Source organism: Molothrus ater, chromosome 3, assembly GCF_012460135.2.
Source record: "Molothrus ater isolate BHLD 08-10-18 breed brown headed cowbird chromosome 3, BPBGC_Mater_1.1, whole genome shotgun sequence".
NCBI classification, from domain to species: domain Eukaryota; kingdom Metazoa; phylum Chordata; class Aves; order Passeriformes; family Icteridae; genus Molothrus; species Molothrus ater.
In genome coordinates this window covers 2081898-2104391 of record NC_050480.2, presented here as the reverse complement: position 1 = coordinate 2104391, position 22494 = coordinate 2081898, and the positions used below count along the sequence as shown (strand labels likewise).

Here is a 22494-nt window from a genome sequence, read left to right as displayed (position 1 = left end):
TAAATGTAAACCAAGTTTATTTTGCTCTTAAGTAGTGTTCTTTAAGCACTACAGCATGGTAAACAATGTAAATTAGTATAAGTCATCTCAAAAGCCAGTTTTTTTTTTTATTTTATGAGTTGTTAAAAAGATGCAGCCTATTCTAACAGGATAAATATTTTAACCATTTCACTTCGAGTTAATGAAGGCTCACAAATGAGCAACACTCCTCATTGAGGAAAACAAAAAGCTGTTGTCGACAAAGCGACAGCACACACACAAAAACAAAAGAACTGTGTAAAAATAACTAACTGTACTGTGTTCCCATACTCTTTAGAAGTTGCTTTACAATGGGATGATATGCACATGATCTTGCTGCAAACTTGCCATACAACTTGCAAATACACGTAGCCTATAGCCTTACCACTCAGTCCAGAAAGCTGCTAACTGATCAGAACAAACGCAGCACTAGAATCCTCTGCTTAACAATTAATTCTGTCTGCTTTACTCTTTACCTTTTCTCCTAGACTGCAGGACAGACTAGAAAGAAAATGACTCCGAATTAAAAATCGATACTCTGACAGGAAATTGTATTGTTTTGCAATATAGTCTTTTACAAGTTACGCTTTGCCTATTTTCCCCTTAGCCACAAAATGGGCATGAAGTAATTACTTTGAAAATGCCTTAATTTTCAACTTCATGCAAATCTAAATAAAGATGACCAAACAAAAGCTTAAACAATGGAAGGATATTTCACAGAAAATTTCTTATACAAAAAACACATAAGAAAAAGGGCCACTAGGTGACATTTTAATTTACAAATTGGCATCATTTTGGTCAACAAATATCCAAGTGCTGTTTTCTTCTATCACAACAAAGTAGCTGTACAGAAAGAAAACTGCAAAACTTGTTTTATTTTTGTTTTAATCGCACATCTCCTCGGGAATTTCATGTGGATTAAGGATGCCAGGTACAGACATCTGAAGTTTATGCTTCTCCTCTTGAGCCTGCCGAAGGGCTGTTTCTCTCTCCTCCAAGAACAAGTCTGATGTGTCTTCACCTGCAAATTCCTGGGGTAATTCACACAAAAACATCACTTTATTGTCAAGTGCTTAAGGCAGAGTAATAGCCTCCAAAATTATACAGGAAACATTTTCCCTTCCTGTTCCCTGACAGGCTACTTGCATGGTTTTCTGTTCCTAAGGTCACAACCAATATAAAGCAATATTTAAAGATGTTCACCATGTGTTACAGAATGGGATGCCACACCCAGCAGCTGGAGTCTATCCCCACTAAAGCAGAATCATTACAATTCTGAAATACCTGACAATTGCAATCTCAAACCTAATTAGCAAATTATTTCCTGCAATCTTATCATTCCAGCATCCTTAGAAAAAAATAAAGGCACAGCGTTAGTGTAGTGAATTTCAAAACTGGTCCCAGTTCCAAGCAGAATGAAAAAAATCTGGTTTAAAAACAGATTTTCCATTAGATTAAAACTAAAAACTAATTTCCCATTAGATTTAGTTTTGCAGTTGTCCTAAGACATGAGGATTGTGTGCACAATGCATAACACGAGCAATGATGTTCAAACCCCATTTGTGAAGTGAAATCCCAGTGAAACAGGTTCCATGAACACTACTCAGTCACACAAGCCATTGGACAGAGTTCTCACTGCATTTTAAAAAGATGCAAAATAACTTCTAATTCTCAAACAAGCACTGACTCCACACTGCCCAAAAGCTTTCCAACAATATCCTGCTGAAAATTATTTTTAATTTTTTGAGAAAAGCATGCCCAACACACCTTGATTTGGACCAGAAAATCCCTTAGGTGTTCCTTGAAGGCAGGAATATCCTGGTTTAAACTGAAGAGTCCTGTTACGAACAGCTTAACCTGGGCACTAACAGCAAACACATCAGTTAGAATCCCAAGAAATAAAAACCCACCGAGGAGCATGAATGAATCAAGGCAGACTTACTCTTGCAGGTGAGGAAATGCAGATTTGAGGAGATTAGCCACATACTCCTGAATAAACATTTGGTTGTTCACCGGGTTGCCAGGGTTTAAAGGAGTACTTATCTTTCCCTCTTCTACCAAGTTGAACATGTAGGCAAGGATTGACGCATGCATTGTCAAACCTGCAGATCAAAGGCACACACAGGCAGCTGGTATTCAGAAGCAGTTGTTACTCAGAACAGGATGTGAGCCATTCCTGTGATGTTCAGGGGTGCTTGGAAGCAGAGGCCCTGCTCACCTGCAGTGTGGGAGGTGTCTGTGACCACGGAGAAGATGTGCTGGAGGATGTCACAGAAATAGGTCTGATAGAAGCTCTGGGCAGCCGTCTCCTCCTGCGCCACGTTCTGCAGCAGGGTGTAAAGGATCTGCAGTCCTGCACAACAGGCATAGAAACGTGACCAGGAGAACAATATTCCAACAGCTGGGAGATTCTGGCCTTTCCCAATAACAGGAATAGCCCAAGAGATCCTGATGGGCAGCAGGATGCCCAGCATGGCACACGTGGTGGGCTTGTGAGGCACTGCCCAGGCTGGCACTAGAGGGCACTGCCTCCCAGACAAGCATGCCCCCTCAGCTTCATTATACTATCATTAGCATCTCATTAGCATAAAGAGCCAATCACATTTCTTGATGAGCAAAAACCCTCTACCCAGACAAATGTTGGCCATTTAAACAGAGAAAGATATTTTAATGTTTAGATTTAAATGGAAACTTCAATTACTTTACTTGGTGAAATGCAACTGAAAAACATCCTTTCTCCCCATGCCCAAATGCCTAAAAGAATCACCGGTTCCACAATTTTTTTGTGGCATAATTTTAAGCTGCTGCTTAAAATGTTCAGCCATTTCAGAAGACTGCCAATGCTCAGGTGGCAAAGAAAGCAAGAAGAAACTGTAACAGTGCTGTCTTCCAGCTACAGGAATGAATCAACAACCAAACATCTCAGCCCATCCATGGATTCTTGGCTGACACCTTGGAGCTGAGACAGAGGAATTCTATCCTTGTGCAAATGCAGAATCACGTGAACAATATGCTATGTTTGATTAAAGAAAAGGTAAAAAAGAACAGCATTCTATCAGAAAATCTCTGATCTGTATTAAACACTTCCATTTACCTGTATCTGCAACGTTTCTCATTGTGTGTTTGAAAGCCCAAATAATAGAATCCAGGACAAGTTTGAACTGTGCAGGTGGAATGGCCAGGAAGGCTGGGAAGCAGTGAGAATTTACAGCTTGAAGTAGCAAGAAGAAGTTTGTTCTATGTTCAGGATATTCTTCAAAGTCCTAGAAGGGAAAGGGGAAAAAGCAAGTTTCCTTAAGTTCCATCACAGCATCTTCCATTAAACAGAGCAAGGCAGTACATACTGCACACTTATAGAGGAAATAATGGACTGAGCAGCAGTGGTGTTCTTACACTTGAAATATTTATCAATTTTAGCACTTTCTCCTACACTGACATTTGACTTCTGCCTGCAGAAGTGCAGCACGCCAAGGCCCCAGAAAAATTACTAATGGCTTAAATCAAGAACTAACCAAAGAAATTTAAAGCAATTTAAGATACCTAACTAGGCAGCTCAGCTATAAAACAAGTACATTCATCTGAGCAGAAATCTTGTCAAGTGCCACAAACGCGCTCTGTGACTGGGAAAAAAAACCAAATAAATCCCAAGATCCCACACGCTGCAGTGACATTCAGAGGGAGATGCCTCATCCCCAGCTTCAAACAGAAATACCTTGTTGATCATGTTTAATGTGCACTCAAAGACAGCATCGAAGATCTGAGGTATTTCAGCAGTGATGTGTCCCCCCAGCTTGTTGACGATGATGGCCATGGTGCTGAGCACCTCGGGCTCGCGCGCCGCCGGCACGTTCCGCTGGTAGTCGATGAGAACGGCATCCAACAACGGAGGAACAAAGTTCTCAGCTACCTGGGTGGAAGAGTAAGCCAGGTTATAGCAGAGCAGCTGCTGGGCACAGTCTCAGGCACAGTCAGCAGCCAAGTTAGTTCCTCCTTCAGTTACAGTGAGGCTTTTCCTCAGGAAGTTGAAGTTCCCATCCTCTGTCTCCATCTTAAATCTCCTTGTCTCCCTTTATAATTACTCTCAGCTAAAATTAACTGAAGTATCTCAAACACTGCTCAGGCTTACCTCTTCTAATTCCACTTCCTCCATTATATTTTACACACCTCCTGAAGCAAGTTCCTTTGACCAACAACTGAACACAAAGCAGAATTCTTCCCAATTCTGTCTTAGGGGTTATTTGTATAAAATGCATCCACTTACCATCTGCGGATCATTGGACCTGCTCACCCAGCCAGAAATTAATTTTAAAGTTTCCCTTTTTACAGTCCTCATACTTCTAATCAAGGGCTGCTTTGTTACCATTTCACCTGGAAAATTTTAAAGCTTCAGTTAATTGTGTGAGGTGCCAAAAAAACCCCAAATCAAACAAACAAAAAAAATATATCCCAAAACAAACAAACCAAACCAACCAACCAAAAAAAATCCCAAAAAAACAGAACAAAACAAAAAAAAGCACCAAAAAAAACCCCACCATCAAATTAACTTGATATTAACAAAACAGAATACTTGACTGTTGTATCTGAATGACGAAGACTATTAAAGACTTCCTTTGTCTTTAATCTTGGCAAGTTGTAAAAACATTCTGAGGCAACTGCAATCACAGCAGTTGCTACTCCAGGAGCTCACCAGGCCCTCAGCCCCAGCAACTGCTTCCTCAACTTCACTGTGTCTGGCAATGATGAATTCTGGCCATTAGATCAGCTGAATGAGAAGTTATTGATTTCTCTGCCAGTTCTACCCTGGATTCCGAGAAGCCGCTTCAAGGTAAAGCAGCTGTGCAGTTACCAAGCTGCATTTGACATTCCAGTTCCCAGGTACACCCTGTGCACTGGCCAGAAAACCGGGCACAGCACAGAATTCAGCAACTGACTCATTTCATCCTGTAAAGGACTACTACAGAAGCACATTCTGCTGAGATGCCACAGGCCCTAAGTTAGCTGGTAAAAATAAGGGAGGTAATTGAGAATTCCTCCTGTGATTGCAAGCCTGGTTTACCAGGACTTTCAGGCATCTTCAGTCATTACATTTCTGCAAGACAGCCTTGGTGCAGCACACTCTCATCCCAAAGCCTGCTGACATTTTCTGAAGCAATGAACAGCATCCTATTTACAGACAGTCCTTTAATACTCAAAACCAGAGCAAGCTACAAGAACACAGGCTACCTACACTGCATCTCAGCAAGATGCTTATCAACTCTAAGTGAGCAGCCCTGGTATTCTGCATTCTCCTAAACTTGATCATTTTATAGAGGTTTCTTCCTCCCTCTGAAGCTGGGAGTTCTTTATTTGAATACAACATCTGTTAACAAGCAAAGATGTAAGGGAGCCCTTTCAGTCCTTCCCCACTCTCCCAAACAGTAAAATTAACCTAACTGGGATGTACTCTGGAACCCAATGGCAGACACTGCTAAACCCCATTTCCAGGGAGAACATGGCATTTCTTACCATTCGCCTGAATAGCTGCAGAAATATTTTCACTTAGGCACTTGTACACATTCAGCATATCTAAATAAATTCTTCCAAGCTGAATCACAAAGGGGTGGCCAACTGCTTTACATGCTCGTACATTGGTTTTCAGAATGCTACCAAGCTGCTTAACTGTTTCAGGATCCTTTAGAATATCAACATTCTGTGAAAAAAAATAGAGTTCATCTTCATTAGTGAACACAACCACCCTTTGGCTTTTAATATAAAAGCCTAAGTTTAAACAATTTATTTTATATACTGCCTTAAAGAACAGATCCCTCAAATTTATGGACTTTTTACAGAGATCCCACAGTTTATTTCATGGCATTTGCCACTACCTCCAACAGAGTCAGGATAAAACTTCATTTCATTCTGCTTTTCTGCAGAATTATTTTGCTGCAGTGCTACAAGCATTACTCTAGTTAGAGAAAGAAGAAAAACCAAGGAGATGAAGAAGTTGAAAACAGATAGAAGGGGTCCAATGGAAATGCAGTATGCTCTTGGGAGAAGTCAGGGTAGGAAAAGTAACTCAAGCTTGCTTAAGGTTCAGGCCCTTAATTAGATTAACTGCAAATGGATTGTCTCTTGTGCAGTGCAAGACTGTTGTTCTTTAATGTGTAGAGATAAAAGTATTTTCAGAAGACTGAAAGAAATAGAAGACAAAGTAAGAAAAGATTCTCTTTATTAAGAGATTGGTGGGAGCAGAAAGGAAGAACAGTGAGCAGTATTTTTAGCATTTTAACTTTTCTGTTACCCAAAAGCCAAGTGAAAGGGAAGCATTAGAAAAAAACTACTGAAATGAATTCTGTACAGTAACAGATTGTACTTTAAATCAAATTTAAACAGGTATTTGTTCTGTCATTTAAGTCTCCTCTCTCAAAACAACACCTCCATTGTCATGTCAATCTCTGTCTCAGCCATCATGTAATGAAGTCCAGCCCAACTCTGTGCACTCAGCGTGAAAAATACAACCAGGGCAGGGCAAACATTTAGCAGGGTTTTGGACCTGGACCCAGAACACATTAAAATGGAAGAGCTCACCTTTGTTGCCTGCTGAATGATGCTGTCCCACACCTGGTTGGGCAGCAACATGTACTTTTCTATCAGATGCTCCTGCACAGTCTGGTCTGTCTGTGCCCCAATCATGTATCCAACTGCTTCGTAAAATGTGTGCACCTGAGGGAACAGCAACACCACAAACACCAGGGTTAAAAGGGACTACGGAAAAACTCAGTTCTACCAGACATGTTTGAACTGTGCACTGGCTCCCATCAACCCTGAAGGATCTTCTTCCAGGTGCCAGATCCACTCTGCCTGAACTTCCTGTGCATTCAGTGTGCAGGTGCGCACTGCTCCTTTTTTGGAAAGCACTGAGTTTTGCATTTTCCCTTTTTGGATTGTTCCTCACTCCCTCCTTCCCCAAGTACAAGAGCTGTAGGTATAAACTGTTCAGAGTAGGATATTGCTCTTTCCCAAAGCAGAATCACCAAGTTACACACAGTATCTTCTTGAAGACACTCCAGAAATCAAAATTCCAACTAAATGCACTTTAATTCTCCTTCCAAACACTCCAACTGACATCTCAGCAATGCATCTTGATCATGGCATTCATACTCTAACGCTGTCCCTAAGGAAAACTAAAGAATATAATTCAATGGGTGTGCAAAACACCCCCACATTTCAACAGAAGGAACTGTGCATTAATCTTTAACAATTATCCCCAGCCCCAAACAGAACCTACCTGCTGTGGCTGAAGGTCACAGATGATTGTGTTAATATTGTTCAGGATTTCATCAATAAATGGCATGACCTCTCCCACCTGAACCTGGACAAAGTGTCGGCGGCATTTTTGTGCTATTTTTATGAAGGTATCACAAGCCATGTCCTGGACACCATCGTGGGTTTCTAAATGAAATTCAGGCAGTTACTCCTTTGTATTTTTTCTCCTTCACGTATAGGCTTCTTTTTTTTAAATTATTAAAACAGCAAATTAAAAAAAGCAGATAATTACCATGCATAAATTCAAACAGCTTGTTGACTACTGTCTTCAAAAATTTCCAGTGAGCTCTCAAAAACCGTGGGTATTGACCTACTATATACATTATATTTGATGCAATAATGGCTTTATTGTCCTTCCCTCGCTTTTGTTCGCAGAGTCCCAGGAGATCCTACAACACAACAGATTCTTAGGTTCCTCTTCAAGTTTGTCTTGTTTCATTACAAGCACAACCTCCTATAAGCAGCTCTATTAAAGGTGGTTGCCCACAGTCAAACTCAAAATCCAAATGAAGAAATAAAAACCCAAACAAGTCTGTTAAGATCAGGACGATGCAATCATTCAAGTTTTATCCAAACCCTGATCACTGTGTTTAAACTAAGCAATCTCCATTTTAAACTATAACTAAGGATTCCTGCAGGGGGAGTTCAACAAGCCTTACACTACTCAATACTGGCTGAGTAGCTGATAGATAAAAATACAGGCTCCACATCAAATAGACAAAGTTAAACTACATCTTCTGTATGATTAAAAACTAAATATTCTGTAAGCATCTTTGTATGACTTTATAAAGTCTGTTACTCTTGTAAAAATATTATCCACATATTAACCAAACTTTGAGTTTGATCAATGAATATACAGATATAGCAAAAGTGTAAGGTGTTAGGATAGTTACAGCCATGGGTGTGCTTTGCCACTTTGCCAAAGCAATCCCTTTCCATCTCTTCTGCATCCCCAAAGAACACATTTAACCATAAATTAAATTTTATCTGATGCAAGGCTCCTTGGATCAATGCATTGTTCATCGCTAACATATTCATCGCCCCTAAATTCAGCATGGAAGATTTCCCATTCGTTTATTCTTCTCCAGCAGGGCAGCTTCTCTAAGCTGACAGAGCAGGATTTCTGCAAGCTTGGTTTCTGCAGCACAAACTGGAGTGTGAGAGCAGGCTGTGCCCAGCATACCTTGATCACTGTGACCAGGAACCTCTTCTCATCCTCCTCGTGCATGGCGCCGCTGATGGAGCCGATGGCCCAGCACAGCGTGTTCAGGTTCTTCCAGGACCACTCCGTCCCATTCACCTGATTGTGGAGCTTCTCAGTCATAATTCTTTCTGTGTCTGCATAGTCCAGATGTGTGAGATAAACTGGAAGAGATCAATGTGGAACCTTTGAAAGCAGCAGCCTGGAGCTCAACTCCATAAGCACTTCCCATAAAAACCCACTGAAGCTCTCAGGTAAAAGTGTCCTGGTTTCTTCCTGAAGTCATGACAGCACAAGGCAGAAATTTGTTCAAATTATTTTAAAGATGGACAAGAAATTTCATTGAGAATTGAAGTTCTAAGGAACTTCAGCAAAACTTCACATGCAGGTAATGTGAAAAGTCTAAATCAATGCATGTCCCACGTGACACCAAGGCAAGGCAAATTTTTACCAAAAGGCATCTGTACTGATGGCCTGTAGGAATATGGGACTGGCTGCCTGTGGGGACATTATACAGTGTGTAATCCCACACATTTTCTCCAGCTCTGTATTTTATTGGTGGTTGCAATAAGCCACAATTAAAATGGAGCTGATGCTCCTGAACAGGTCTAGGTGGAAGATTCAGGTATCACAACTCAGTCACTTGCATCAGCCCCTAATAGGATTAGTGTCTCCAATATAAAACTCTAAATCCCAGCAAGTCAAGAGCAATTTATGGCCAGGTTCAGAAATAGATTTTTACTGTACCACAAAATACAGCTTCCACCACATTCTCCCTCTTTTTTTTTTCTTTTCTTCTCCAAGTGAATCTTATAGGTAACACAACATAAGCAATAACAAACCTGACCTGCATTTTCATAGAAATAATCTTGTATCTGGCAAAACAACTTATGCTCAGGATATACAGTAATTGTTTCACAAAACAAAAATGGTTTTCACATTCCATAATGCAAATGTATTAAAACAGTTAATTTAACACCGGCTATACCTACATACCCAGCAGACAGGTGAGAATAAAAATACCCACTACACCCACATACACCCTGCATCTCACAAGCTTTCCAACACACACGTTCCTAGAGCATCAACCTGATGCTCAACACTCAGTCTTCCCATCTGCATTTGAGAAAATAAATTTAACATTGAATGTTTAATGTCCTGGATTATCTGACAACTATACTCATCATCACTGCAATACCTAAGAACAAAAATTAAGTAGTGAATTACTACTCCATCAGGTTATAAACCACTGCATGCCTCAAACAGGAAACTTCAGAGCAGGCACTGCCTCCTCCCCTTGCAGCCTGTGTAGTACTCCTTGCTGATAACCATTCACCCACACAACAGCTGAGATGCTAAGATAACACACTGCAGCACTGTGATGCAGCTGCACAAAGCCAGGGCACGCCATCTGCAGCCAGTTCACTTACCCAAGGTTTCTCTCATGTTCTTGTACAAGTTGATGGAATCCGTGTCCTTCATGAACTCCCGAACCACCTCCCCTTGGTCATTCTCCACCACCAGGACTTCTTCAGGCTTGGCCATGCGGCTCACCATGAGCAATCGAACCTGGGGGAAGCTCCAACTCCATCAAACTGCAACCACCACCTCTCTCCCAGCTGCACAAGTGGCTCCAGAGCCCTCTGCCCAGGCAGCCTCAGCCACACACAGGGTACAACCAGCTGTACAGAAATGGCAGCTAACAAATGCCAGCTTCTTCCAGTGAGGACAGAGCCTGCTGACTTCTCTCCCTCCAATGAACAAGCAGAGTACTTAAAGAAACCCCAACCTATGTAACATTTACACTTTCCAGAGGTTCAAAATGCTTATGTCATATTAGGGGTCTTTTAAGGACCACTTCTCCCTGAACACACGGGTTTTCCTCCAACTCTTTAACACCTCAAACCTTTATGTTTACAGAAACTGCTTAATTCAGATTTATGTTAAAATTAAGCATCTTAAAAAAGCTGAAATATCACATTAATTATCTTATTATATACTGGTGTCATCTTAAAGTATTTCCACATTGATTCTATAACTAGAGTTGAATCAACTATCGATTACTCTAAGGTAAATTTTCTTATGTCTCTCCTTCCACGAAGTGAACTCTCTAATTCAGAAAGAGGAGCTGAATCTCCAGAGTGCCCTCCCCCTGGAGCATGGGTTACCTTGGACAGAACAGGCAAATAAAGCTGTCTCCTTGGAGGGACATCGAAGTGCTGGCTCCCTGAAAGCAGCGGCGACGCCGACGTGGAGAACGGGCTCTCCCTGTAGAGCTCAGCAGCTAAATGGTTCCAATATTCCAGGCAAATCTTGAAAATTTCAGTTTCTTCAACTTCTGATACCAACAACATGTAATGAAGAGCCTGGAAAAGAGCGGTTTGAACGCCCAGTTAGTGAGTGTATCTGCAGATCAAATCACATGGATTCAAGTTCAGTTGTCCAAATCCTGACCAAATGCCAAGTGAATCTGAGAGTTTGGAACAAGAGGCATTGGCACTGCAATGCCATTACTTGCAGGTCAGAGCTGGGACTGGCAGAACAACTCCTAACCAAGGACTCCCTCACTTGTTGTTATTTTCAAAGTGTGTTTGTATTCTTTAATCTGAAATAGCCTAAAGACATCTTAGAAATGCCATCACCAAACCAGCCTGGTTGGAAATTATCAAACCCACAGCCTCTGGAGCTTCTGCAAGGCATTTTCAGAACCTCAAAAAAGCCTCACCAGCTGCTGTCGGTGACTGCTATTCTCAAGACCATTGCTGCTACTTTGTTCTGGATCCTTTGACCCTGGCATACAGCTCCTTTGCCTTCAGAGAAGTCATCTACCAGAACACTTCCAACTTCTTTCCTGACAGAACAGCCAGAGCAGGCTGAGCAGGGAAAGCCACTGATGCAATTCTGACAAGCTCAGATACCAACCCAAGAAATTAAAACTACACAGACAAACCTCTTTTGCCTAAGCTTATTATGCAGTCCCTGGTGAAAGATATCAAAGCAATTGCCCATTAGTGAACAAACAGAATGAAATGATAAAATCTGAAGATATTTTCATAGATTAAACACGCCAACATTAAGCACTTTGAAAGGTAAAGACCTGATACAGCATCTCCACCTACAGTGTCAGAAGAGGGACTCAGGACACCTGTACATTGCTCTTTATACATCAATTTCTCTAGGTAATTTCACTTCAAATAACTGATGTAGATTCCTCTGCTAGTTTGCAGAGATCCAGTGAATCCATGGAATGATTTCAGCTGATACGCCCAAAGTGCAGGAATTAACAGGTTAGAATGATACAGCTTTTTAAAGTAAACCTGTACTTAGGTTCTATTACACCAGAGCTTACAGAAGCTTAATTTGCAACCATTTTAGGCAGGCATAAGAACTTTGTTAAACATTTCAAGCCTGAAAGTCTTCAGAACCCAGTTTTGTAAATGCCTTTTTACACAGGTCTTCCTAGTACAGCCTCAGTGTAAGTAGAAACTTGAGCTTTGAGCTGTGTGCCCCTGATTCCCAGTTATTTTAAAAGCTTACTACTTGTAAATTCAGGAATTATCTGGAACTGTTATCAGCTGCTCTGAGTCCATCTTCTAAATGAGCTACAATAATTTGATATTTGCAGCCAATTTTAATAATACCTTTTTGTTTGTTTGTTTTTTGTAGAGGGCTACCTCCAGAAGATATTGAGAACAGACTGAAATTCAGATGGGCACACTGGATTACAGCTAATCAACCTGCAAAATGCACTTCCCCCTCCCAATATACCTGGTCTCCAGGTTTAAAAATTGGGGTGGTGATTTTCTCCCCCTGTCTCAGGGCAGTTCCTCAGCCTAGAACCTCCAAGCCTGCACAGGGCTTGATTTTGCACACAGAAAATGGTGATTCAAGGGATATGGAGCAGCTTCCATTCCCTTGGAGTGGAGCAGTAGCAAAAAAGTCACCACAGAACAGTTCAATCCCAGCAAAAATGCTATTCACAACTGAAACACCACAACTGAAAACCCTAATCTTGGGATCTACCCCTACCACAGCATGAAGCAGTACCCTCAGTGCTTCAGCCTTTCCAACCCTTCCTTCTTAGCTGAATCTCCAATATTTGCCACAATCCCAGTGGCTTTACTGTCACGGTCACTTAGTAGGGCTCTGCCACTGGCACACAGAGTCTTTACTGCATAGAAAATCTCATTCTTGAAGACTACTTAAAGCCTTTCAGCTGGGAAATGGCAAACTAGGCAGGAAACTACTCCAGGATGGAGGAACTGGCCTGGAGCATGAGCTGGACCCTGAGAGCAGCTCTGGGTGCTCAGTGACAACAGAGACTGATGAAGTCACTGCAACACACCTTCATGGGAGAGGTAAACAGAACATGTAAACCCGTGGAAAAACAATATATTAATTGACTTTGAAGCACTATTTGACACTTCCATGCAGGAACAAGAACAAAGAGGGTGAGACAGAGTTAAGTTTTCAGACATTGCACTGGTAAAGGATCATTGAAAAGAGAAGGCCATTGAAGCATACTAGGAAACCAAACTTTTGAGGGGGTTTTGTATTTCTGACTGGTTTTTTTCTCTTCCCAACTTGAATGAAAATGATCTAGAAATTGCATTAATATCACATCCTTTGAGCATGAGAACACACCTGCTACATTTCTGAAGCAGATAAGCCAAGCTGCTTACCTCCATTAGTGTTTCCCTCAGATTTAACCTTTTCTCTATAAGTAGACCGTGCTCCTTGAGGAACGTGCAGAGGAACAAACTGAGATTCTGAATGAAGTTCTGTTCATCATCTTTTCCATTGGAGTATGCAAGTCGGATATTGGTATTTAAAGGAAGCATCTGACAAAAAGAAATCGTCAAGAATTTCTCTTTTTATACTTTGTATTAACAAGTATGCTGCTTTTTGTTTTTTATAAAGAACCTTCAAGATGGACCATCATTATCAACAGAGGAAAAGATTGTTACAAAAAAACCCTTCACCCATCCACTTATGATATAAATACACTGAGGAAGGGACTCATGTACCTGAATCTGAACTGCTCAGAAGGGAATGATCAGATTATACAAATTTGATGTATGGTTTTATCTCTTCCAAAAATTAAAAAGAAACTTGCAGAAGTTAGGTCAGTTTAGATCTTGAGACATACAGTTCACATTTCCCCATGAGACAGCCCAAGGGCTCAAAATATTTCTCAAATTAATCAAAGCAATAGAGCAGAAAAGCAGCTGGATCAAGTTCAGAAAAACACACTTGGCATCTTCTGATCAAGCCACAAACACCACCAAAGAACAATACCTTTCCTATCAAGAGCTCTGTAATGAACATAAACCTGGCAACTTTCTACAGAAATGGATTTTGTGATATGAAATTCAAAGGGAGATTTCTGATAAACATTTACCTGTTTTAACTGCATCATGGTCAGTGTAAAAAGTGTTACAAACTGTTCTTCATACTGGCTTACACTGACACCTGCAATCTCTGTGAGGCACTTCAAAGAGACATTTCGAAACATGGGGACATTTAAGAACTGTTGAGGGAAGAAAAAAATAAAAGAGCGTTATAGAAGTGTTGTACATCTTTTCTGCAATTTGTATTTAGATTTTAAGAGCTATCATTTCTTTGCAAGAATACCTTGTATATTAGTGTGCTGATTAACTTGGTCTCAAATATATATCCCAGAGGAATCCAGTTCAGAAATCGTAGCAAAGTTTCCAAAGTTGCATGGACTAAGGGAGCGTTTTGGGAGTTTTCCTGTAAATGAAATTTTGGAGTTTATGGCATTGTGACACTGCTAGGCACAAAGGGGGGGAAGTTTGAAAACATCATTAAAGAAATGTGACTTACCATCACAAACTGACACAGCTGAAATATCTGAGAGAATTCATTGCACATGCTGTAAAAAAAAAATAATTGAAAACTAAGTATTTCCACACTTCATAAATCAAAATATCTATGCTCACAGGACAGGTCCTTAAGAGGACCTTAGATGCCATAGAGGCATTCTACAGCCACCTGGTTTATCCCCATTTTCATGGTAATAATCCATGTTTGAGGTAGCTTGAAGCCTGCAGCTCAATTCTAAGAAAAGAAGGAAATCCAACCAGTCAATGCTGAAAGCTATGTTAAAAGCATAGGAACCATCAGTCAACAGATGCTACCTGCAGCAAGGTACAAACCCTGTGTGTACAAAATGAAGTTAGGGATCCCCTAAGGAGTAGTGCTTCAAAGAAAAATCACTAACCCTCTTGGGCTCAGAAATGGAATTACACAGCTGTGGGTGCTCACACAAAGGCTCCAAGTGAGAGCAACTATTTAGCAGCAAGCACAGAGCCTACTCTGCTCATCAAGATTTAAACAGATATACTTGCCTGTCTTTCAAATGCTTAGCTTTTACTTGAGTGATCTGGCCACTGGAAAAATCAAACACTTCTTCACTGAGCAGTTTGAGGATGACCATGTTGTTCTGGCAGAGGCTCTCGCTGGTCCTGCTGGCCCCCACGATGTCACTGATGAACGTGGGCCAGTGCTTGGGCCACTCCTGTTTCAGGATCTGCCAAGGGAGCCAGCCCCACGTCAGACACACAGCAAAGGCACAGACTTCACAGCAAGGTTCAAACTGTTATGAACTCTGGCTTACCTGAACAAGAATCATATTCAGTTTCCCAATGTACACTTTCTCTTTCTGGAAAAGAGCAGAGAGGAGTCAGGTTTTGCATAACGCTCCCCTCCCTCATCCTCCCCTGAGAATTCCTCACTTACTTCTACACACGCTGGGTCAGATGAGGTCTTGATAATTAGGCCAACAACGTATTTTTTAATACCTGCAGAAGAGGAAGGGATTTATTTTCAGCTATGCCAGATATCACAGACGCAGCAACAAGTATTTCTGAATTCAGTTTCTTCATGGTTTTCAACCAGAAACACCTCTACCAGGCCAGACAAGCCTGAGTCAGTGAGCATCCCTCTTGTGTGCTACATGGGGAAAATGCACCTTTATCAATCCTGACAGGGGATATTTTAGATGTACAAGATGGCTTTACACCAAAACTATTTCAATGAAGCAAAAGACTGAGGATTAGAGTGTCCTTGCAGTAATCTGTAAGTGAACTCCAAGAATAAACAGAACTTCCCAAGTGTAACTCCAGTTGTAATGCCAGGTTTGCTAAAGTGCATGAAAAGCTCTGACACATCACCTGCACTGCAGGCAGAAGTTCACAGATGCTCCAGTCCACTCAGGTGACCCATTTTAAGAACAGGAATTCCTATGCACAGCATTTTAAAGTCAGAGCTTAGCAAAGCTTCTCCTGTGAAATCTTACAGGAACAGAACTCAAACCTTCATTCACTAATACAGCACAATTTGAGTGTGAACCACCTGGCTTTTATAGCACATCTGGATGCTGTGAGTCCACCATCTCAGTAAATTCTGCTTTGTTGCTTTTTCTTTTTTTACCTTACATTGGCAATTGGACAGCCAGGGACACACAGTGTGTTAGAACTACTCATTTTGTTGTGTTTCTTTTTTTCTACTAATATTTTTTAACTATCTTAGAGTTTTCAGTTCCACCGTAAAACCAGAAAAACCCCAATCATTGTGGGGAAGTGACACTGCCCAAAATTTTTTTTTGCCACTTAACCCTCAGCTCACTCCTAATTCCTAAACCCATGGGAACAATGACTTCCAAGTGACAATATCCATTCTGTACAAAACCACCCAAATCCAGGAAAAGGCACGCACAGAGGGCCTGGAGTCCCGACCCAGGTGAACATTCCAGGAGTTCAGCTCTGACACCACACTTCAAACCAGGCAAGTGTTTTCTTGTCTAAAGGAAGTTTGAGAATTGCTGGGTGCTTTTCTATTCAAATTCATGAACCCAAAAATCTTGTTTCAATCATTTCTTCTACAAGACAAGTCAGCTGACTCATGCAGACAACATGCATGTGTTGAAGACTGCAGAAGTTGTCACTTTCAGAAGAATGTCTTCTGTTGGAGACATAATCCACACCCTCTATTCTAAGTTTCAAAACTTGTCTAAGACTTGACTAAATTTAGTAGGGTTTTTTTTTTTTTCCATTTCAGGCTTAAGCAAGAGGATTGGAAAGGACAATTTATTAATTGCACCCTCATGAAATCTGGAAAAACTAGATCCAGACTTTGAGCCATTAGATACATACTAGACAGGAGCTGTTCTGCAGGTAGTTCCAATTGCAAGTGGAACTATTCATCATCAGCTGGGATCAATCCCCACTGCTCCAGGAGAATGGTCATTACTGAAGTATCACTGTCAGGCACTGGCTAAGAGTTATCACCAAGCATCACAGGTGTTTGGTGATGTTTTAAAACTCTGATGTTTTAAACCTAAAACACACTTTCTGCTGAAGCATCACAGTAATTAGCAAATGAGAGATGAAGGCCCCCCAACAGTATGGAAATAGGTTTGCAGTGCCAGAAATTGAACTGTTATAACCATCTGCCAAACCACTAAGGGAAGCCTACTGTTGCAACTCTTTGCATTTCAAAAAGGATTTAAAAAGTTAATATTGCTTTTAGAGTTCCAACTGCAGATCTGTGGCATTTTCCATCTTGCTGCATCAATGGCATTGAGCTGTTCACTAACAACTCCAATGTTGTGCTGCCATCAATCCGGCCTTGAGACCAGCACAGGAGAGCAGCTGCTCTGCTTCACAGTTTCTTTATTTAAAATATAAAAATAAAAGTAAAACTGGTGACCACTGCTCAAAAGACAACCTAAAAAGTTTGCTCCCTTTCACACATCACGCTGCTGGCTCCTGAGATTGTCCATCCAGTGAACAAACTCATATTCTTAATCCCCTAAAAGCAGCAGCTATCCAATTCTCTAATGCTCCTTTTGGCACAAGATGTCATTTTATACTTTTTCAACTTCAAGTGTTCTGGTTCCTGCTCCATATTTAGTAGCTCATTTATTTATTATTCCATAGGAAAGAGAATTTTCATCAGAACAAATATATGTCAAATTTATATTCTGACAAAAATCAACCCAGAGGCTTATTAGCATTTTCCAGCAGAACATGTCCAAGAAACTGTTGAGGGGCAGTAATCCATGGGATAAGCTAAAAGCAGTGCATTTGGGGAACTTCAAAGGAAGTGCAATGCTAGAAAGGAAAGCACAGGACATGCACAAACCCCACAACCACTGCCTAGAAGGTCTCCTTCCATCACAGAAGCAGCTGAACAAGTCTTGAAGAGGCCAACACCACAACTGCCAAGCTCAGCCCTTCACTGAGCCAAGCAGGAAGAGACAGACAGTGCAGGAAAACAGACCTTCCAATAAAACAAAACAAGAGCCACACCAACCACAACACCCAGGACACACAAAATGCTCTCCAAAGATTATCCGACCTTGCAACTGCACTGATCTCAGGACACCCAAAGGGAGCAGCCCCTGCTCCAGGCCTGGACCAGCCCCACTGCTGGAACTTTCTAGAAAGTAAAGCCCGAGAAGTGCTTTTGTACAAAGTCCCATAAAAGGGATGATAGAGCAAGGGCATGAACTTGAGGCCTTGCAGAACATTCCTGGATATCCACTAGATACTGTCATCCTTCTGTGAAAGCTGCTCCTCGACAGAGAGGCAAACATCCATAAAACTGAAACCTTCCTGGAGGGAAAGTTGCTTTCCCAAGTGACCCAAGCTCTGCAATGCTTGGAGTGGAACTGGGACAGCGAGGAACGTCACATTATGAGTAATTTCTGCAGCCTGAACTTGAGGAAATATCCTCCAGTTTAACCTTTGGAAGTGCTCTAGGAAGCCATTAGCTCTCCTGCACTCTGTGTACCCTGAGCTCCTGTCACAGCCCAGCACTGCAGGTAAACAACCATGGACACAATCAGCAAACACACACCTGCAACAACCCCTCCTGTCCTCAAGGCACACAGGCAGAGCCTTCTGTGCAATCACAGCACAAGCATTTAACAAGTGACAAAAATCATTCTAGCTGGTGCTGCAGATGCAAGCTCACTCTAATTTACTAAGATCCATAAAGTCTCTGCTTGTATTAAAGTATAATAGGCACAAATGAATCAGGTGGGCAACGTAACTCAGCAAATTAACATTTTGCAATCAAAATTAGAATTTCAAATGCTAAAGCTGAGCTGTCCCCTCTGGGGACGTTTGTATGCATACACAGTTACACTGAACTGTTTAGTCCCAAAATGCAGTCCAAATGCCATATCTTATTTTTAGTGTTAAGAAACAATGCTTTCCCATACAGTCCCACAATCACCTTTACTGGTGAACTGAATCCATGATCTGTTTGCTTTCCAACAGAAAAGGCACAGAGTTTGTCTTCACACACACACACAGAAGTGCCATGTAGCTCATCCCCTCTTCATTACAGAGAAGCAAAGATCATGAAGCAGGCCAGGAATTTCCATTAAAATATCTCATCACTGCACAGCCAAACCTCCTCCACAGCAGCTTCCACTGCATCAAAAGCTTTGCACTCAACTCCAGGACCTTCCTGGAAAACATTGAGGTGCACCTCTGAACACTTCACTTTCATTTCAGGATGAGCAAAGTTGTACAAGCAATTTGTGTTTCATAATGAAGAAGTGCTTTATCCATTCCAGCTCCAAACACTCCAGACAAGCTCTCTCTGTTCAGGGGAACAGTCTTTCATTTCACAATGCAGGATTAATGAAACCTATCACTGCACTGGAGACCAAAAAGCCTTTCTTTGCAGGCAGGTTTTCACACTGCCACAGAAAATCCTTTGGAGACCACAGCACTTTAATCAAATGCCATCCTCTCGGAGTGTTATTAAACAATCAACTCTAAAGGATATCAGAGTTTAAAGCAATTTAGTAGCACACCTCAATAAACCCAGAATTCAACTTGAGAATGATGGTACAAGAGCCTGGCCAGCAGCCAGGTTCAGCACTGCCTGGGATGTTCTGGAATCCATCAGCACCCCAGCCAGCTTCAATGAAAACCACATGACATCATCTGTGTCCGTGGAAGAGCCATTCCAAGCACCCTCCCAGGACTAAATAAATCACCCAGACAAGGCTAACCATCGCTGGGGGCTATGACCAAACATGTCTCAAGGCTGAACACGCAGGTCAGGCATCTGATTTCACTGAATTTTACCCCTTCTGTGCCTCATAAACTCCACTTTTGTCTACAGAACCAACCAGTTCCCACTGCTAACTCCAAAAGCAAACCAAAAATCAATGAAAACCACCAAAACATCAGTATTTTAGAATTGTAAATTGATTGTTTTGCCTGATTCTTGTTTCAGAATTCTGGAAAGATAAAACTCACTTTTTGTAAGTGCTCACAAACACCACCACCTGAGGAACAGAAAGCTATTTTACAAAACTTAAAAGCCAGCAGGGCCAGAAAAGCTCAAACCCAAAAGCTATTTTAAAACAAAAGAAAAACTTCAGAGCTTCATGTCTAAAGAAGACATCTGAAGAAAGCATTTTCCTCCTTGCATTTGAAATTCAAGGCTGGAAGCTGAAACCCTTCAGCACACACACAGAAGCAGTAACAAACCTCTGGCTAACCTCACAGCCCAACCAGTCATTCTGATGTACAACTTGTTAAAAACAAACAAAAAAAACCTGTAAAAAAGTTACACTTCATGCTCTGTAATTAGCAACATTGCTTCATTTCTACCAACAAGTTTCACGGAAGTAATTTCAAAAACTTGGTTTTTTCACTGACCATTTAATTCAGATCTGATCTTGAGTTTAACTCTTAAGCACTGCTGTTGCTACAAAGGGGCAACAGTGGTTTCCTCAGAAATGCATTCAGCTTCCTCCTCACCAACATTTGTAAGATTTGTCAGCTGTATTTACTACACAAACCAAGCAGACATGCAGAAGCCATGTTTTATAAATTATGATATAAGGTAAAACTGATTTGAAGCCTGCATGATTTGCTTTGTCACTAAGCATTCCATTGTACACTGAGTTTCAGTTTCCTGCACACACATTCCACCAGTTACACTTCAAACAGGAAAATCCTGCCAACCAAAGAGTGGCTGGAGTCAAGGAAACCTCAATTTAACCAGCATTGCTATCTCCCAGGTAATCAAGCCACCTGAATGAGCTCTGGAGCAGCTCCTTTGTACCAGCCAGTGTCATCAGCCAAATAAAAAAAAATTTAAAAAACAACTACCACAGACCAGATCAAACTGGATTAGAGATGAAACAGATTCTCCTTCCTACACCACTGAGGCCAAGCTGGAGAAAATGCCATGGTACAGAAAACACATTTGGTTCCTTCTTCTACCACACAAGTGAAAGCCACTAATCTAGTTTCCCTAGAACAGGATAAAAGTCAATTTCACAATTTTAGTTTGCCTCTGTCAAAGGGAAAACATTTTCAAAGCTGAACAAACAACACGCTTTTGTTGTTATAAAGGATTTTTTTTATTTCCTCTGGAGTTTTCATAGATATGTAAGCCAGCAAAAGTAAGAGTAGGATACCTCAAGATGACTGCACACCTACAGACAGTAACTTGATTTTGCCTTGTAACAAGTAAGAGTTATTGCTTTTTCTTAGATGGCAGGAACCACCCAACAGCGCTGTCACGGCTGGAGACAAAATGACCCAAAGCACAGGCAGCAGCACCTCATCCCACCACCACTGCTTCTCAGCTCTCCTCTGCATTAAGAGCATGAATTTAAAGAATCTGAACCCTTGAATCACATCCTGTATTTGACACCTGTTCAGTTCCAAACTATCAAGTTAGGTCCATCCTGTGACATCTGTTCTACATCTCCCTCCACCAGTGGGCAATTCTCCTGTCTCCTTTTCCTGCTGCTCTGCTCCCACAGCCAAAAACCACAGGCCAACAACTTCAAAATGCTGAAGCTAAGTCAGCTCACAGTCAGGGATGTAACAAAATCTGACTGAGCTGAGACACTCCAGTAATTAAAAGCACAAAGAACAGTTAACTTCAGCTAACTGAGGTGCTCTTTTAGTTTCTCAAAAGGGCATAGCTTTGTCTGAGCCTTAGCTGAAAGCTGCTCCCTAGAAACCTCCAACAGCAGCATGAATGGAAACTTCACTTTCAGTTTTACTTTCAAAGACAGCTACCCTTTGCCAACCTATAGTTGGAAGGGAAGGGGGAAAGTTGAAAGGAGGAATAAGCACAGAAGTGTAAAAGTCTCTCTCTATGCATTTGTTTTCATCAACACTGCAAATTCTGGTTTAATTAATGGAGTTTCAGAACCTAAGCACTGGCAGTAAAAATTTAAAGCATGTCTCAGCATGGTTAATAAAAGCTCTCAGCAGAACACAAATATGGAAATTTTAATCAGCTCCAAAACCAGCTTTTAGTAAAAAACCAAGTACAGAAGAGTGACACCATTTAATGTCAAGAAGTTGAAGTGGTTGCACTTAATGTTTTGAAGTCCAAGTCGTGCTGACTTGACAGCCAGGCACGTGAAAAGCACTAACCCTGCACCACAGGGGTACCTCCATTTACTGGAGGCAATGTCTAGAAGTCAGCAACACTGCAAGCTACAGGGGAGGGGAAACCCATAAACTAAACACAGAATTGATTTACAGACTTCCAGTTCCTTGCACTGATGGGAGACTGGGGCTTACCCTACCCTGCACCAATGACAGCAATCTGCCTGCTTACACAGCTCATGAACTAAAGCCAACTGCACAGTGCCCCCCTGCCTACCAGAATGAGTGAGCACCACCAGGTAAGACAGGCCATTCACTTGGTGTTTCCATGTTAAAATCATTGTAACTGCTGACCATTTCAAAATAAAACAAACCTACGCAAGGTAACAAGGGGGCCACAGAGTCTGCTTGGGGCTGCACACACAGCTTCCAGAGGGTGAAGGAAACAAAACCTCCTGTGCCAAGAACAGGGAATGAAAATCTCTACCTCAATGCCAGTGGCTCACCTCATATGTTGCAAAACTATCAGTGACACCTTTTCCACAAAGCTACAGAATTTCA

The 22494-nt window shown here is 41.4% G+C and overlaps 1 protein-coding gene across 1 annotated transcript in view; it reads right to left on the bottom strand.

Annotated features, from left to right (window-relative positions):
• Nucleotides 1-22494, bottom strand: part of XPO1 (exportin 1) — a 34634-nt gene continuing 12140 nt past the window's right edge. Inside the window, exons 6-26 of the mRNA XM_036379907.2 lie at nt 15287-15348; nt 15165-15209; nt 14896-15077; nt 14372-14420; nt 14159-14278; nt 13926-14054; nt 13207-13365; nt 10693-10890; nt 9955-10093; nt 8507-8688; nt 7556-7712; nt 7286-7449; nt 6586-6720; nt 5524-5707; nt 4280-4386; nt 3731-3925; nt 3113-3281; nt 2237-2371; nt 1961-2120; nt 1786-1882; nt 1-1049 (exon numbers count right to left, since the gene is read on the bottom strand). Coding sequence (XP_036235800.1) covers nt 903-1049; nt 1786-1882; nt 1961-2120; nt 2237-2371; nt 3113-3281; nt 3731-3925; nt 4280-4386; nt 5524-5707; nt 6586-6720; nt 7286-7449; nt 7556-7712; nt 8507-8688; nt 9955-10093; nt 10693-10890; nt 13207-13365; nt 13926-14054; nt 14159-14278; nt 14372-14420; nt 14896-15077; nt 15165-15209; nt 15287-15348 — 2915 coding nt within the window. The 3' untranslated portion in view covers nt 1-902. The remainder of the gene's footprint in view (nt 1050-1785; nt 1883-1960; nt 2121-2236; nt 2372-3112; nt 3282-3730; nt 3926-4279; nt 4387-5523; nt 5708-6585; nt 6721-7285; nt 7450-7555; nt 7713-8506; nt 8689-9954; nt 10094-10692; nt 10891-13206; nt 13366-13925; nt 14055-14158; nt 14279-14371; nt 14421-14895; nt 15078-15164; nt 15210-15286; nt 15349-22494) is intronic.